At 63.4% G+C, this 15999-nt stretch overlaps 1 protein-coding gene across 1 annotated transcript; it reads left to right on the forward strand.

Moving 5' to 3' along the window:
- The first annotated feature begins 762 nt into the window (after positions 1–762).
- Positions 763–13888, forward strand: LOC123368529. The gene is made up of 13 exons (XM_045013386.1): positions 763–864; positions 1117–1153; positions 1387–1424; positions 1514–1579; positions 2112–2138; positions 5389–5422; positions 6167–6207; positions 6333–6365; positions 6588–6632; positions 7502–7529; positions 7728–7795; positions 11966–12013; positions 12274–13888. The coding sequence occupies exons 1-13, from the start codon at positions 768–770 to the stop codon at positions 12321–12323; spliced, it is 612 nt and encodes a 203-aa protein (XP_044869321.1). The 5' UTR covers positions 763–767; the 3' UTR covers positions 12324–13888.
- The last annotated feature ends 2111 nt before the right edge of the window (positions 13889–15999 follow it).

The raw sequence follows: 15999 nt of genomic DNA on the forward strand, positions 1-15999 counted from the left end.
GCTGGCTGAGAGTCACGTCTGACTGCGCAGTGGGGGGGCAGGACCCTGTGGCCCCCCAGGACCCCGCTGGGCGGACTCGCTGGGGGAAGCGCCCGGAGGGGCAGAGGAGGCTGAATGCTCCCAGGTCAGACCCAGGTTTATTAGGCGACAGGAACGCAGCGTAGGGCAGAGCTCGTTAGCACAGAAATCAGGGACTTTCAGCCAAGTCCAACTTGGCGGGAGGGGGGCCCAGAGCCAGGGCTGGTCCCGCCCCCCCCGCCCCAAGCCAGCCGAGACCGACTCGCTTCCAGCTGCCTGGCCCCTGCCCGGCCCATTGCTCCTCCTCCAGCCTTTGTCTCGCCCAGGCTAAGAGTCACCTGGTGTCATCCCCCTCCTGGGTCTCTGGTGGGGCCACAGCATCCCTGCAGGCAGCTGGAGCAGCCCCCGCAAGTCACACACCCCTATTCCCACCACCTGGGTATTGGTGCAGCACACAGGGAAACTGAGGCACACACGGCTCTCATGCCAAACAGTAAGACTCACATAGGCTCACCTACAACATAATGAGAAAATCCCCACTTCGTCACAGGGGGCTGGGGCCCGCTACAGGGCCGGGGGCTGGGGGCTGTGCCCCCTGGGGGGGGAGGGGGCCGTGTCTTGCCATCCCTCTGTCCAGGCAGGGCACTGCAGGCTGCCCCGGCACAGCGCCCATGGGGCGGGGGCAGGGGGAGGGTGTCTCTGCTGTTCTAACCTGTCTGTCTCCCATTTCTCTCCCCACAGAGCTGCCCATGGCCTGGGCCGAGGGCACGGCGAGTGGCTGGGTGGGGGGCTGGGCGCTCGTCCCCCTGGGGGGCTGCCTGCTGCTCTGCGGGCTCTGCCGGAGAAGTGAGTGACGGGGGATGGGGGGTACAGGGGAGGGGGAGGGGAGACAGGGCTGGGGGCTCGGGGTGGGGGAAGGGAGACGGGGATGGGTGGGTACAAGGGGCAGGGGAAGGGAGATGGGGCTGAGGGCTGGGGGAGGGGAGGGGAGATGGGGAGCAGGGGGGCACAAGGGGCGGGGGAGGGTGGCGAGGGAGGGAGCTTGGGCTGTTTGTTAATGAGGTGACATCACTGACCCATCCCCCCCCCCCCCCCCAGAGCTTCCTGTTTTCCCCCCATGGGGCCCACAACCCAGGTAAGTGCTACACCCCCCCTTCCTCCCCCGCAGAGCTGCCCCTCCTTCCCCATGATGCCGCCCCTCCCCATATCCCCCCCCCCGGAGCTGCCCCCACCCCCCAGACGCTGCCCCTCCCCGTCTGCCCCCCCCGGAGCTGCCCCCGCCCCCCAGATGCTGCCCCTCCCCATCTCCCCCCCCGGAGCTGCCCCCGCCCCCCCAGACGCTGCCCCTCTGCCCGTTGTGTATTGCAGGGACTCGCCTCCGGAGCTGGGGCCACGCTACATCTCCGGTGAGTCCCCGGTGCAGGGCCGCTGCCCCGCTCCTTACCCTGGGGGGGCCAGAGCCCCCCAGCACAACTCACCCTCCTGTTCCCCCCAGATCCCACCGCTGGCACCAGTGTCGCCGCAAGCCCACGGCCTCCTGTGGGCCCCAGGAGCACGGACAGTGAGTCCCCCCGGGGAGCGGGGTGAGACGGGGGGCAGGCTGGATAGAGATGTGGGGCTGGAGGGGACCTTGAGAGGCCACCACCACGTCCAGCGCTGGCGCCGAGGCAGGGCCAGGAACCCCAGAGCAGCCCCAAGAACCCCCCCGTTATGGGGACCCCCCAGCCCGTCCCGAGGCTGAATGTTACCGGGTTCGCTAGCGTCCGACCGCACGCCCTGGCTGCCCACGACGCCCATCGCTGTTTGTCCTGCCTCGGGCCAGAACAATGGGCCCCGTCGTGGTTACAGCCCCCCATAACCTACCTGAACGGCCCCCAGTCGTCTCGTCTCTGCACTGAGCACCCAGGTTTAACCGCCCCCACAGGCCGGTCTGGGGCTCCCCCCCGGCCTCTCCCGCCTGTCTCCAGCACAGACGTGTGACCTGGGGCCCGGGGCGGCCGGGCCTGGGCACCCTGCGGGTGACGGGGGCCCGCGGGGCGGGGGGACGGAGGGCTGCGGGGCTCGTGTCACAGGCGCATTTCCCCTCTCTCTAGACGAGGACGAGGATGATTTCCAGTATCGTAAGTACCACGGCGACAGGCGGAGACCAAAGCTCCCGGGCAATCCTGGGACGCACGGAGCGCCCACATGTGACACACCTCAGAGACACGCAGCGCCGAGACACACAACCCTGCACTATGCACCCCGAAACATGCATCCTGCAGCGCACTCCCGGCACTACACACCCCGAAACACGCATCCTGCAGCACACCCCCGGCACTACACACCCTGCATCACACCCCGAAACTCATCCTGCATTGCACCCCCAGCTCTACGCACCCCAAAACACACACCCTGCAGCGCACCCTGAAACACGCATCCTGCATCGCACCCCCGGCACTACACACCCTGCATCACACCCCGAAACACGCATCCTGCTTCGCACCCCCGGGTCTACGCACCCAAAAACACACACCCTGCAGCGCACCCCCGAAACACGCATCCTGCAGCGCACCCCCGGCACCACACACCCTGCATCACACCCCGAAACTCATCCTGCATTGCACCCCCAGCTCTACGCACCCCAAAACACACACCCTGCAGCGCACCCTGAAACACGCATCCTGCATCACACCCCTAGACATGCACCCTGCATCACACCCCTGCACTACACACCCCGAGACACACACCCTGCAGCGCACCACTGCACTATGCACCCCCAGACACGCACCCTGCATCGCATCCTGAAACACGCATCCTGCATCGCACCCCGCACTATGCACCCCAAAACACGCACCCTGCATCACACCCGCAGACACGCACCCTGCATCACACCCCTGCACTACATACCCCAAAACACGCACCCTGCATCGCACCCACAGACACGCACCCTGCATCACACCCTGAAACATGCATCCTGCATCGCACCCTGAAACACGCATCCTGCATCACACCCCTAGACATGCACCCTGCATCGCACCCCTGCACTACGCACCCCGAGACACACACCCTGCATCACACCACTGCACTATGCACTCCCAGACACGCACCCTGCATCGCACCCCAAAACACGCACCCTGCATCGCACCCCAAAACACGCACCCTGCATCACACCCCTAGACATGCACCCTGCATCGCATCCTGAAACACGCATCCTGCATCGCACCCCGCACTATGCACCCCAAAACACGCACCCTGCATCACACCCACAGACACGCATCCTGCATCACACCCCTGCACTACACACCCCAAAACACGCACCCTGCATCGCACCCGCAGACACGCACCCTGCATCACACCCTGAAACACGCACCCTGCATCACACCCCTAGACATGCACCCTGCATCACACCCCTGCACTACGCACCCTGAGACACACACCCTGCATCGCACCGCTACACTATGCACCCCCAGACACGCACCCTGCATCGCACCCCAAAACACGCACCCTGCATCGCACCCCAAAACACGCACCCTGCATCGCACCCCTGCACTACGCACCCCGAGACACACACCCTGCATCACACTGCTGCACTATGCACCCCCAGATATGCACCCTGCATCGCACCCTGAAACACGCATCCTGCATCACACCCCGCACTATGCACCCCAAAACACACATCCTGCATCGCATCCCCAGACACGCACCCTACATCACACCCCGAAACACGCACCCTGCGTCGCACCCCGAAACACGCACCCTGCATCACACCCCCAGACATGCACCCTGCAGCGCACCGCTGCACTATGCACCCCCAGACACGCTGTGACGCAGTAGGGACTGTCTGCATGGTGGGTGGGAGAGCAGGGGCTGACTTTAGGTGAAGGACGGTACCTGAGCCTGTAACCTGAGCCAGGCAGGGTTTTAGTTTCAGTTTTGGGCTGGCTGGGAAGCCGCAGGGAACGCCAAGTCTGGGGTCTAAGCTCCCTGAACCCCCAGAGGGACCTGGCTGAGGGGTCCTGGTTGTACCTACAAGCCCTGCCTGGGACTGTGTCCTGTCGGCTAATAAACCTGCTGTGTTACTGGCTGGCTGAGAGTCCCGGGGAATCGCAGGAAGTGGGGTGCAGGGCCCTGACTCCCCCACACTCCATGACACACGCATCCTGCATCGCGCCCCCGGCACTACACACCCCGAAACACGTATCCTGCATCACACCCTGAAACATGCATCCTGCATCGCACCTCCAGACACGCACCCTGCATCGCACGCCTGGCACTACGCACCTTGAGACACGCATCCTGCATCACACCCCTGCACTCGCACCCCAAAACACACATCCTGCATCACACCCCAAAACACGCATCGTGCATCACACCCTGAAACACGCATCCTGCATCGCACCCCCAGACACGCACCCTGCATCGCACGCCTGGCACTATGCACCCCGAAACACGCATCCTGCATCACACCCCTGCACTATGCACCCCGAAACACGTATCCTGCATCACACCCTGAAACACGCATCCTGCATCGCACCCCCAGACATGCACCCTGCATCGCACGCCTGGCACTACGCACCCCGAGACATGCATCCTGCATCACACCCCTGCACTCGCACCCCAAAACACACACCCTGCATCGCACCCCGAGACACGCATCCTGCATCGCACCCCGAGACACGCATCCTGCATTACACCCCCAGACATGCACCCTGCATTGCACCCCAAAACACGCATCCTGCGTCGCACCCCCAGACATGCACCCTACATCGCACCCCTGCACTACACACCCTGAGACACACACCCTGCACTACGCACCCCTGCACTATGCACCCTGCGTTGCACCCCAAAACACGCATCCTGCGTAGCACCCCCAGACATGCACCCTACATCGCACCCCTGCACTACACACCCTGAGACACACACCCTGCACTACGCACCCCTGCACTATGAACCCCCAGACATGCACCCTGCATTGCACCCCAAAACACGCATCCTGCGTCGCACCCCCAGACATGCACCCTGCATCACACCCCCTGCACTACACACCCCGAAACTTGCAGCCCTGAGACACGCACCCTGCACTACACACCCCCAGACACGCCCCCCTGCATCACCCCCCCCACAGTACACGCCCCCAAGACACACCCACCCCAGACAACAGGCCTGAAACGCACTGCGCAGCCCCCCACCCCTGCACTGCAGCTCCCCACCGCTGCCACCACCCTGCAGTGCGGCAGAACGGGACAGAGCTGCCCAGGCCGGGACCCAGAGGTGGCAGCCAGTGTCTGGCATAGAGCCTGCCCGGCCGGCTGCCGTGCCCCCGTGTGCGGGGCGGGGGGCTCGCGTCTCTGCGTGGGAGTCACCGTCTCTCCCCCTCTCTCCTCACAGCTCCTGCCCCGTGGACAGAGTCGCGGCAGACCCCGTAGGTGTCAAACCCCTGCCCACGCCAGGGCTCCCCTCTGCCCACACTGCTCCCCCGGCCTTCCCCAGCCCCGTCTAGGGGTCGCATCCCCAAGGGGGCCACCGGCCCTGCCCAGGAGCTGGCTACTTGGTGTGGAGTCCCAGTTAGCCGGGAGGGCTCTGGCTGGGCAGGGGAGGGGGGGGTCCCGGCTGGGGAGGGGGTCCCAGCTAGGGAGGGGTGCAGTGGGGGTCCCGGCTGGGGCAGGGAGGGGGTCCCGGCTGGAGAGGGGAGGGGGTCCCAGCTAGGCAGGGGTGCAGTGGGGGTCCCGGCTGGGGCTGGGAGGGGGTCCCGGCTGGGGAGGGGGTCGCAGCTAGGCGGGGGTGCAGTGGGGGTCCCGGCAGGGGAGGGGAGGGGGTCCCGGCTGGGGTGGGGGTCCCAGCTAGGCAGGGGTGCAGTGGGGGTCCCGGCAGGGGAGGGGAGGGGGTCCCGGCTGGGGAGGGGGTCGCAGCTAGGCAGGGGTGCAGTGGGGGTCCCGGCAGGGGAGGGGAGGGGGTCCCGGCTGGGGAGGGGGTCGCAGCTAGGCAGGGGTGCAGTGGGGGTCCCGGCTGGGGAGGGGAGGGGGTCCTGGCTGGGGAGGGGAGGGGGTCGCAGCTAGGCAGGGGTGCAGTGGGGATCCCGTCTGGGGCAGGGGTGCAGTGGGGGTCCCATCTGGGGCTGGGGGGCCAGGAACCCCCCCGCTCTGACCCCACTCCTTCCTCCCCACAGGGTCTTTGAGTCCCTGAAGCAGGCCCGGGAATCTGGCACCGGTGAGTGGGGCCTGGGGGAATGGAGACCCAGCCTGTGCTGGGGGGCTGGGGGCAGCCCCGCTCCCGCTCCCCGTGCCCCGGCTGCACCCCCGTGTCTGTGTCTAACCCCCTGTGTTTCTCGGCAGACGTGGACAGTCACGGGAGCTACGTGAACATCAGTGAGTGCTGGGGGGGGGAGGACGTGATTGGGGGGGGTCTCCTGGCTCTGCACCCCAAGTCCCGTCCCCAGCCCAGCGCTGTGGGGGGAGGCTGAGGTTGGCAGGAGGGGTGCGGGGGGGGATGGGAGAGTGGTGGGGGGCAGGGGAGGGTGTGGGGCGGGAGCACTTTGCTCTGCCCCCAGGCCGTGGGGCCGGGCGACTCAGGCTGCGTCTCTCTCTCAGACTCCGAGGAGGACTATGTGAATCTGCAGGGTGCCAATGGGGGAAGTAAGTGAGACATGGACCCCAGCCGGGCCCCCTGTGAGACCCTGCCCCATAGAGACCCTGCCCCACTCCCCTGCCCCAACAGAGACCCTGCCCCACTGCTCTGCCCCATAGAGACCCTGCTGCACCCTTCTTCCCCCAACAGAGACCCTGCCCCCTAGAGACCCTGCCCCACCCTCCTGACCCCATAGAGATCCTGCCCCACTGCTCTGCCCCCATAGAGACCCTGCCTCACACCCCTGCCCCCATAGAGACCCTGCCCCACTGCCCTGCCCCATAGAGATCCTGCCCCATAGAGACCCTGCCCCACTGCTCTGCCCCATAGAGACCCTGCTGCACCCTTCTTCCCCCAACAGAGACCCTGCCCCACTGCTCTGCCCCCATAGAGACCCTGCCCCACACCCCTGCCTCCATAGAGACCCTGCCCACTGCCCTGCCCCCCTCCTGTTAGAAACCCCTCTCTGGCCCTTCTGAGAGGGACCCTGCCCCACCCCTCTGTTTACCCACCCATCTATCCCCAGACACCCCCCTCCATCTATCCATGGGTGCACCCCACATGCCCCATCCTAGATTCCTGCTAAAGCAGAGTTTTGGGGGCTCCTGGGTTACCAACACCCCCAAGTGGGAATGTTCCCCACTGAGGGCACCTCAGCAAAGGCACCATGGAGGTGGGGGGTGTCGCGAGTTTGGCCCATGCTGAGCCATGGGGACGCCCCCCACACAGGCTGGGCTGGTGCCCCACGTTCCATTGCCGGGGGGCAGCCTGGGGCCGGCCCGCCCTGGGCGGGGCGCTGTGTGCGGGTGCTGACGGCCCCCGATCCGTGTGCCCAGCCGCGGCCTCTCACCCCACTCCCCTGCCTTGTGCTTTGCAGGCTCCGTGGAGAAGGACAAGGAGTATCTGTGAGTACTGGGGGCTGCGCCCTGGCCGGGGGGGGACAGGGTGAGCTGGGGGGGGACACTCAGCTCGGGGGGGGTGTCTCTGGGCCCTCGGGTGTGTGTAGGGCCTGACCCCTTCCTGAACACATCACCCTGGGGGGGGGGAGGCTGGGCCCCTGCTCCATCCACACGGTCACCCCACTGCTCCCTCCCCATCTGCAGGGAGGTGCTTCCACTGGGGGCCGAGAGAGCCGGGCCCCACAGGCAGCAGGGCCCCAGTCCCGACGAGGGTAAGTGCATGTGTGTGCGTGTGCGCACACCCTGGTGTGTGTGTGTGTGTGTGCAGCCCCTGTGTGTGTGAGTGTGCACACCCTGGTGCGTGTGTGCAGCCCCTGTGTGCATGTGAGTATGTGTGCATCCCCGGTGAGTGTGCGTGTGCAGCCCCTGTGTGTGTGTGTGTGTGTGTGTGCAAACCCAGGCATGTGAGTGCATGTGTGCATCCCCTGTGAGTATGTGAGACCAAAGCAGACTGTGACGAACTTCAAAAAGATCTCACAAAACTAAGTGATTGGGCAACAAAATGGCAAATGAAATTTAATGTGGATAAATGTAAAGTAATGCACATTGGAAAAAATAACCCCAACTATACATACAACATGATGGGGGCTAATTTAGCTACAACTAATCAGGAAAGAGATCTTGGAGTCATCGTGGATAGTTCTCTGAAGATGTCCACGCAGTGTGCAGAGGCGGTCAAAAAAGCAAACAGGATGTTAGGAATCATTAAAAAGGGGATAGAGAATAAGACTGAGAATATATTATTGCCCTTATATAAATCCATGGTACGCCCACATCTCGAATACTGTGTACAGATGTGGTCTCCTCACCTCAAAAAAGATATTCTAGCACTAGAAAAGGTTCAGAAAAGGGCAACTAAAATGATTAGGGGTTTGGAGAGGGTCCCATACGAGGAAAGATTAAAGAGGCTAGGACTCTTCAGCTTGGAAAAGAGAAGACTAAGGGGGGACATGATAGAGGTCTATAAAATCATGAGTGATGTTGAGAAAGTGGATAAGGAAAAGTTATTTACTTATTCCCATAAGACAAGAACTAGGGGTCACCAAATGAAATTAATAGGCAGCAGGTTTAAAACAAATAAAAGGAAGTTCTTCTTCACGCAGCGCACAGTCAACTTGTGGAACTCCTTACCTGAGGAGGTTGTGAAGGCTAGGACTATAACAATGTTTAAAAGGGGACTGGATAAATTCATGGTGGCTAAGTCCATAAATGGCTATTAGCCAGGATGGGTAAGAATGGTGTCCCTAGCCTCTGTTCGTCAGAGGATGGAGATGGATGGCAGGAGAGAGATCACTTGATCATTGCCTGTTAGGTTCACTCCCTCAGGGGCACCTGGCATTGGCCACTGTCGGTAGACAGATACTGGGCTAGATGGACCTTTGGTCTGACCCGGTACGGCCGTTCTTATGTGTGTGTGTGTGTGTGTGTGTTTGTGCGTGCGCGTGTGTGTGCAGCCCCTGTGTGCGTGTTGTCGTACAGACAAAACTACACAGGATCTTTTCAGGGGGCAAGACAAAGATGCCACATTTATTATGATAATTTGATTTACGACCAATAACTAATATCTTAATCCTTATACACACACATTATACCCAATACCTACACACACACACACCACACCCATCAGATGTTCTGCAGCTGCTGCATAGTTACCAGTCCTGGACACAGCTTGAGTTTGTGGCTTGATTTCCCAGCTTGGGTTGGTAGCTCGGGGCGGTAACTGGCCAGGAAAGCCGGGCGCAAGGACTGGCTGGGTCTCTGTTGGGCCTGCACCGATGCCTTTCCATGTTGGCAGCAGAATGTTCCCCTCCAAAGTCTCCCATCTCACCCGTCCTTTTTGTAGGCTTTAGTTTGAATCCAGAGGGCTTGGCTACACTTGCAAGTTGCAGCGCTGGTAGAGGCTTTCCAGCACTGCAATTAGTAACCGTCCACACCTGCAAGGCACATCCAGCGCTGCAACTCCCTGGCTGCAGCGCTGGCTGTACACCTGGCCGGGTTGGGGTGTAGCGATTGCAGCGCTGGTGATCCAGCGCTGCTCATCAAGTGTGGACACACACCAGCGCTTTTATTGGCCTCCAGGGAATAAGGAGATATCCCAGAATGCTTTTAACTAAATTACTCCCTTTGTTTTGTTATGCAGCCTCTCTTTGTTTTGTTGTGAACCTCCGGAGCTCCGTTTCTACCGGAGCTGCTTATCAGCTCCTGTTTGCTGTGATCAATCTGTGAACAATCAAATGAGATCCTCCTCCCTGTTGTGAACGAGCTCTGTGGAGCTCCTCCGTTGCCGCTTATCTAAAAAACAAACAAAGCTCCTGTTTGCTGTGATCATCTGTACCTGGCTGTAAACTATCAAATAGAGGCAGGCAGGGAAACAGTGGGGAGTCGTGTTGCCTGCAGGCTGTTTGCAATTAAGGCTTTGGCTACACTTGCATTTCAAAGCGCTGCCGCGGCAGCGCTTTGAAGCGCTAAGTGTAGTCAAAGCGCCAGTGCTGGGAGAGAGCTCTCCCAGCGCTGTCCGTACTTCACCTCCCTGTGGGGAATAACGGACAGCGCTGGGAGCGCGGCTCCCAGCGCTGGGGCTTTCACTACACTGGCGCTTTGTAGCGCCGCAATTTGCAGCGCTGCAGAGGGTGTGTTTTCACACCCTGCTGCAGCGCTGTAAATTTGTAAGTGTAGCCAAGCCCTAAGAGTTAAGACTAAGGGGTCAGAAAAATGTTCTGATTTTTCAAGTCAGGAAGCTAACACACAGTGTTGGCTCCAAAAATCCACTCTCTCTCTCCCCCCGCTCCCTGTCACACTAGACCCCACTCCACCCCCCTCTTTTGAAAAGCACGTTGCGGCCACTTGAATGCTGGGATAGCTGCCCATAATGCATCACTCCCAACAGCGCTGGAAATGCTGCAAATGTGGCCACACACCAGCGCTGGTAGCTGTGAGTGTGGCCACACACCAGCGCTGCAAACTACCAGCGCTGCAAACCGTAAGTGTAGCCAAGCCCAGAGTCTGTAGGTCTTGCTGTGTCCCGCTGCCTCTGGGTTTGGTGATCGATCACCCGTCAATTGCAGGCGACTGTCAGCCTGGGACCTGGCTTTGATCTTCCTTCTATTGCACCTTTTCTTTTTAGGGTGGACTCTGCTTACGTTGTTAGGGCTCTTGTCTGCAGCTTCAGCCGGTGGGGTTTGAACTCTGTTTCATCAGGACAGGCTGGGGCTGGAGGTTGATTCCATCATCCATACATGCCTCAGTCACACAGCTAAACTAACTAACAAGATTACAGCAGGGTTTGCAAAACTGAAGGTTGGAGGAATCTCTTAGAAAATGGAGTGAGCATTTTAAAATGGGGTTTGAATTACACTATGGCAAACAGTGAACAGAAGTTACAGTGTAGGCAAGTGTAGTGACTGGTGAGCAGAAGTTACATTAATAAAGTGAACAATTAAAAACAATTTCATTTATCAGTTCTACAGTGTGTGTGCCTGTGTGCAGCACCTGTGTGTGTGTGCGCGTGAGTGTCTGTGTACACCCTGGCGTGTGAGTGTGTGTGTGCAGCCCCTGTGTGTGTGTGTCTGTGTGTCTGTGTACACCCTGGCGTGTGAGTGTGTGTGTGTGTGTCTGTGTACACCCTGGCGTGTGAGTGTGTGTGTGTGTGTGTACACCCTGGCGTGTGAGTGTGTGTGTGCAGCCCCTGTGTGTGTGTGTGTCTGTGTACACCCTGGCGTGTGAGTGTGTGTGTGTGTGTCTGTGTACACCCTGGCGTGTGTGTGTGTGTGTGTGTCTGTGTACACCCTGGCGTGTGAGTGTGTGTGTGTGTGTGTGTCTGTGTACACCCTGGCATGTGAGTGTGTGAGTGTGTGTGTGTACACCCTGGCGTGTGAGTGTGTGTGTGCAGCCCCTGTGTGTGTGTGTGTCTGTGTACACCCTGGCGTGTGAGTGTGTGTGTGCAGCCCCTGTGTGTGTGTGACTCCTGCAGGGTGTGCATTGACTGGCATGTGCATTGTCCCCCGGGTGGGAACGTGCCCCCAAGCGGCTGCTCCATGCGACGGGCTCACGAGGCTGCAGCTGCTCCTAGCCGGGCTGGGCGGGCTGGGGTCGCCGGGGTCCCGCCTTCACGCCCCGTGTGTGCTGCCTGTGAGGACGCACCGTGTGACTCGCCCTCGCCAGCCTGGGCACACGTGTCCCTTTCACACGCACGCACGGTTTGCACGCACAAGGGGGATTATGCAGGTGTGCATCTCCCAAGCACGCTGCCCCCTGGGGTCCCACAGGGAACATTTCCTGCCCTGCCAGAGGCCCGCAGGGGAGCCCGCTCCGTGTCACCCCAGTCCTGCCCCCGGGCGGGCAGGCTTCACTCACCCACAGTCCCCTTCCTCTCTCCCGGGTAGGTGAGAATGTCTCCTACGCGAACGTGGACGACAAGGAGCCGAAACCCCGTAAGAACCCTGCCCCCCTCCCCGCCCCCCAAGTGCGACCCATCCGCCCCCAGGCCCTGTGGGGTTCTCCCCGACCCCGCAGGCACCGGACATGCACTGTCTGCTGGGCCGTGGGAAGAACCCCAGGCTGGGTGCACCAGGCAGCCATAGCCCCCCAGACCGGCGGGGACCCCCAGCCCCGAGTCCCGACGCCTGCACCCCCTCCCTGGGGGTGAGCCCACGGTTCTCTCTCTCTCTCTCTCTCTCTCTCTCCCTCGCAGCCTCGCTGGACGAGCAGAAACCCGACTACGACTATGTCAACGTGCCGTAGCCGCGTGGGGCCAGGGACCAGCTGCCTCTGTCTCTGCCCCCCAGCGGGTCCCTTCGTGGGGCCCTGGCTGTGGGTGGGGGCTCTCAGAGAGCCCGAGATAAGGAGACATGGCCCCCACCACCCTGCTAGCCTGGCGCTGGGCTCCCCAGTGGGGCCGAATACGCTGCCCCACAGCACAGGGCTGGGCACCCCAGCGGGGCCGAGTACCCTGCCCCACAGCACGGGGCTGGGCTCCCCAGCGGGGCCGAGTACCCTGCCCCACAGCACGGGGCTGGGCTCCCCAGCGGGGCCGAGTACCCTGCCCCACAGCACGGGGCTGGGCTCTCCAGCGGGGCCGAGTACACTGCCCCACAGCACAGGGCTGGGTTCCCCAGTCGGGCCGAGTACCCTGCCCCACAGCACGGGGCTGGGCACCCCAGCGGGGCCGAGTACCCTGCCCCACAGCACGGGGCTGGGCTCCCCCGCGGGGCCGAATACGCTGCCCCACAGCACGGGGCTGGGCACCCCAGCGGGGCCGAGTACCCTGCCCCACAGCACAGGGCTGGGTTCCCCAGTCGGGCCGAGTACCCTGCCCCACAGCACGGGGCTGGGCTCCCCCGCGGGGCCGAGTACCCTGCCCCACAGCACGGGGCTGGGTTCCCCAGTGGGGCTGAGTACCCTGCCCCACAGCACGGGGCTGGGCTCTCCAGCAGGGCCGAGTACCCTGCCCCACAGCACAGGGCTGGGTTCCCCAGTCGGGCCGAGTACCCTGCCCCACAGCACAGGGCTGGGCTCCCCCATGGGGCTGAATACGCTGCCCCACAGCACGGGGCTGGGTTCCCCAGTGGGGCCGAATACGCTGCCCCACAGCACGGGGCTGGGCACCCCAGCGGGGCCGAGTACCCTGCCCCACAGCACGGGGCTGGGCTCCCCCGTGGGGCTGAATACGCTGCCCCACAGCACGGGGCTGGGCACCCCAGCGGGGCCGAGTACCCTGCCCCACAGCACGGGGCTGGGTTCCCCAGTCGGGCCGAGTACCCTGCCCCACAGCACGGGGCTGGGCACCCCAGCAGGGCCGAGTACCCCGCCCCACAGCACAGGGCTGGGCTCCCCCGTGGGGCTGAATACGCTGCCCCACGGCACGGGGCTGGGCTCTCTACTCTGAGCACCAGGTCTGGCGTGGCCGGTGCGGCCCGGTCCGGAAGGGGAGCCGCAGCGGGGATCTGCCCAGCCCTGTGCGGGAGGGGACGGTGCTATGGGGTGGGGGCAGGCACAGACTGTCGTCTTCCACACACCTCCCCCAGGCCTCACTCGCCCGCAGCCCCCCCCATTGTCAATATTTGTGTGTGAACCTTCCTGGTGAACCCACCCGGGCCCCTGGCTCTGTCCACACTGGGATCGTGGTGTGTGCATAAACCGTCCCAATAAATCGGGGGATTTGCCCCATAACCTCCCCGTGCCCCCCGTGGTGTCTGTGCTCAGCGACGACGTCACCGCCCCCAACCTGCTGGCTGCTCTGGCCCCCGGCTGGGGGGTGGGACGCTGAATGTCTCCCCCTGAGCCGGCTCCCTGCCCCTTTGTATGGCCCTGCCCTGCTCTCCTGCCCCGTCAGCCCCCGCGACCCCTCCCTGTGACCCCTGCTCCCCTCCCCCCATCGTGGCCTCCGCCTCGTAACCCTCTGTGGTCCCCTCGTAACTTCCCACGGCCCCACAGTTCTGCCCCACGTGGCCCCCTGCCCACCGCCAGCCCCACCCCGGCCCTGCCCCGACTCAGCCCCTGCCCTGCCCCACCCCCTTCCTTGTGCCGGCCCCGCCCCTGCTCCAACCCCCAGCCCACACTGCCCTGCCTCCGGCCCCGTGCTGGCCCCGCCCCCTTCCTTGTGCCGGCCCCGCCCCTGCTCCAACCCCCAGCCCACACTGCCCTGCCTCCGGCCCCGTGCTGGCCCCGCCCCCTTCCTTGTGCCGGCCCCGCCCCCTGCCCACCGCCAGCCCCACCCCGACTCAGCCCCTGCCCTGCCCCGCCCCCTTCCTTGTGCTGGCCCCACCCCGGCCCTGCCCCGACTCAGCCCCTGCTCCTGCCCCGCCCTCTTCCTTGTGCCGGCCCCGCCCCCTGCCCACCGCCAGCCCCACCCCGGCCCTGTGCCGGCCCTGCCCCTGCCCTGCCCCACCCCCTTCCTTGGGCCGGCCCCGCCCCCTGACCTGGGCCGGCCCCGACCCGGATTCACCCCCTGCCCACACTGCCCCCCATCTCCTGCCCCGTGCTGGCCCCGCCCCTGCCCCATGCTGGCCCCGCCCCTGCCCCACCCCCTTCCTTGTGCTGGCCCCGCCCCTGCTCCAACCCCTGGCCCACACTGCCCCCCACCTCTGCCCCGTGCTGGCCCCCCTCCTTCGTAGCTTGCCAAGACCAGAAGGGACCCGGCGTCCAGTCGCACAGCGCAGGCCAGAGACCCGCCCAGTGTGAACTAGCACCAGCAGCTCTGCGGTGACACCGCTGCAGCATGGAGCCCGGCTCCCTTTGACGCCAGCAGCAGCAGCAGCAGCAGCAGCAGGTTTTACTGGGATTTTTTAGCAGGCTTTAGCCCTCGATGGTGCAAGTGCTGAAGGACGTGCTTCGTTCTGAGCACCCGACTATCCCCTTGGAGCCTTTGTCGCGCTGAAGTCGGGGGAGGGGGGAGTTACAGGCCTGCGTAAGCGTGTCGGGGGGGGGGCTAGTCCGTTTCACTGGGGCACAGCGTAGGACTGCAGCTGGGTAACCTCCTTAGGGGGTGGTTTCAACTCTTACTGAGAGCGACAGGGGCGCACTCCCCTTCGGTTAGTGGCGGCCAGGACAGGACACAGGAGAAGGCGGCCTGCCCGCGGGGTGCTGAGGATGGGTTTGGGTCGGGGGCGCCTGTGCCTGCGGGAAGCCAGAACAGACCCAAAGGCTGGGGGCTCCTCTAACCGGCGCGTCAGGGAAGACGCAGCGTGGGCCGGGGCTTCGCCCGTCGGCGCCAGTAGCCACCTCCCCGAGGCAGTAGCCAGGTCGATCGGAGACTCGGCCCCTCGACCCAGCGCTGCCTACACTGGGGGTGAGGGTGGCATAACGGCGTCTCTCAAGGGTGTCGGTTTTCACACCCCGAGGGCTGCAGTAAATTCCTAGCGTAGCGTCAGAGCCAGCTGGGAGGAGCGGCCGGCAGCGCGGCGTCTGCGCCTGGAAGAAACAGGCGGAGAGGCCTTTGGGAGGGGTGCAGGTCTTGGTGCTCTGAGCAAACACCCACCCCAGCGTCCTGCGATTTGCGTCTCTCTGTGTCCTGCGACCCAGGACTTTGGCCAGTCTGTAAATAAACAAAACTGCATCAAAGAAATCCCGAGGGCCACCGCGTTCTGCTCCCAGCGGGAACAAGCGGCTGGATTCTGGGCTAGCAGCTCAGGTCAAAGGGTTACACTCCTGTGCTTGCTAGCGGCTCTGGGGACGAGGGGGCTGCGGAGACCCCCAGCCCCATGGAATCTGTCCCCCCAGAGTCACCCTCTCTTCCTGGGGGGCTGGCAGGGCCCCCCAGCCAAGCCCCTTGTCTCTTTCCCTGGCTCACAGAGAACAACCGTGAGTTCATTGCTGTTTACACGGTGCCAGGGATGAAATGCAGCTGCCCCCCCACCCCCATATCGATCTGTGTGTGCACTGACCCCACCCCCACAGTGTGCCCTGTACGTGCCTTCCC

Source organism: Mauremys mutica, chromosome 4, assembly GCF_020497125.1.
Source record: "Mauremys mutica isolate MM-2020 ecotype Southern chromosome 4, ASM2049712v1, whole genome shotgun sequence".
NCBI lineage: Eukaryota > Metazoa > Chordata > Testudines > Geoemydidae > Mauremys > Mauremys mutica.

Coding starts and splice junctions, on each gene's coding strand:
- LOC123368529 (XM_045013386.1), top strand. CDS start 768: ATGGCCTGGGCCGAGGGCACGGCGAGTGGCTGGGTGGGGGGCTGGGCG. Junction 1,580..2,111: donor GGGCCCCAGGAGCACGGACA/GTGAGTCCCCCC, acceptor CCCTCTCTCTAG/ACGAGGACGAGGATGATTTC. Junction 7,530..7,727: donor GAGAAGGACAAGGAGTATCT/GTGAGTACTGGG, acceptor CCCCATCTGCAG/GGAGGTGCTTCCACTGGGGG.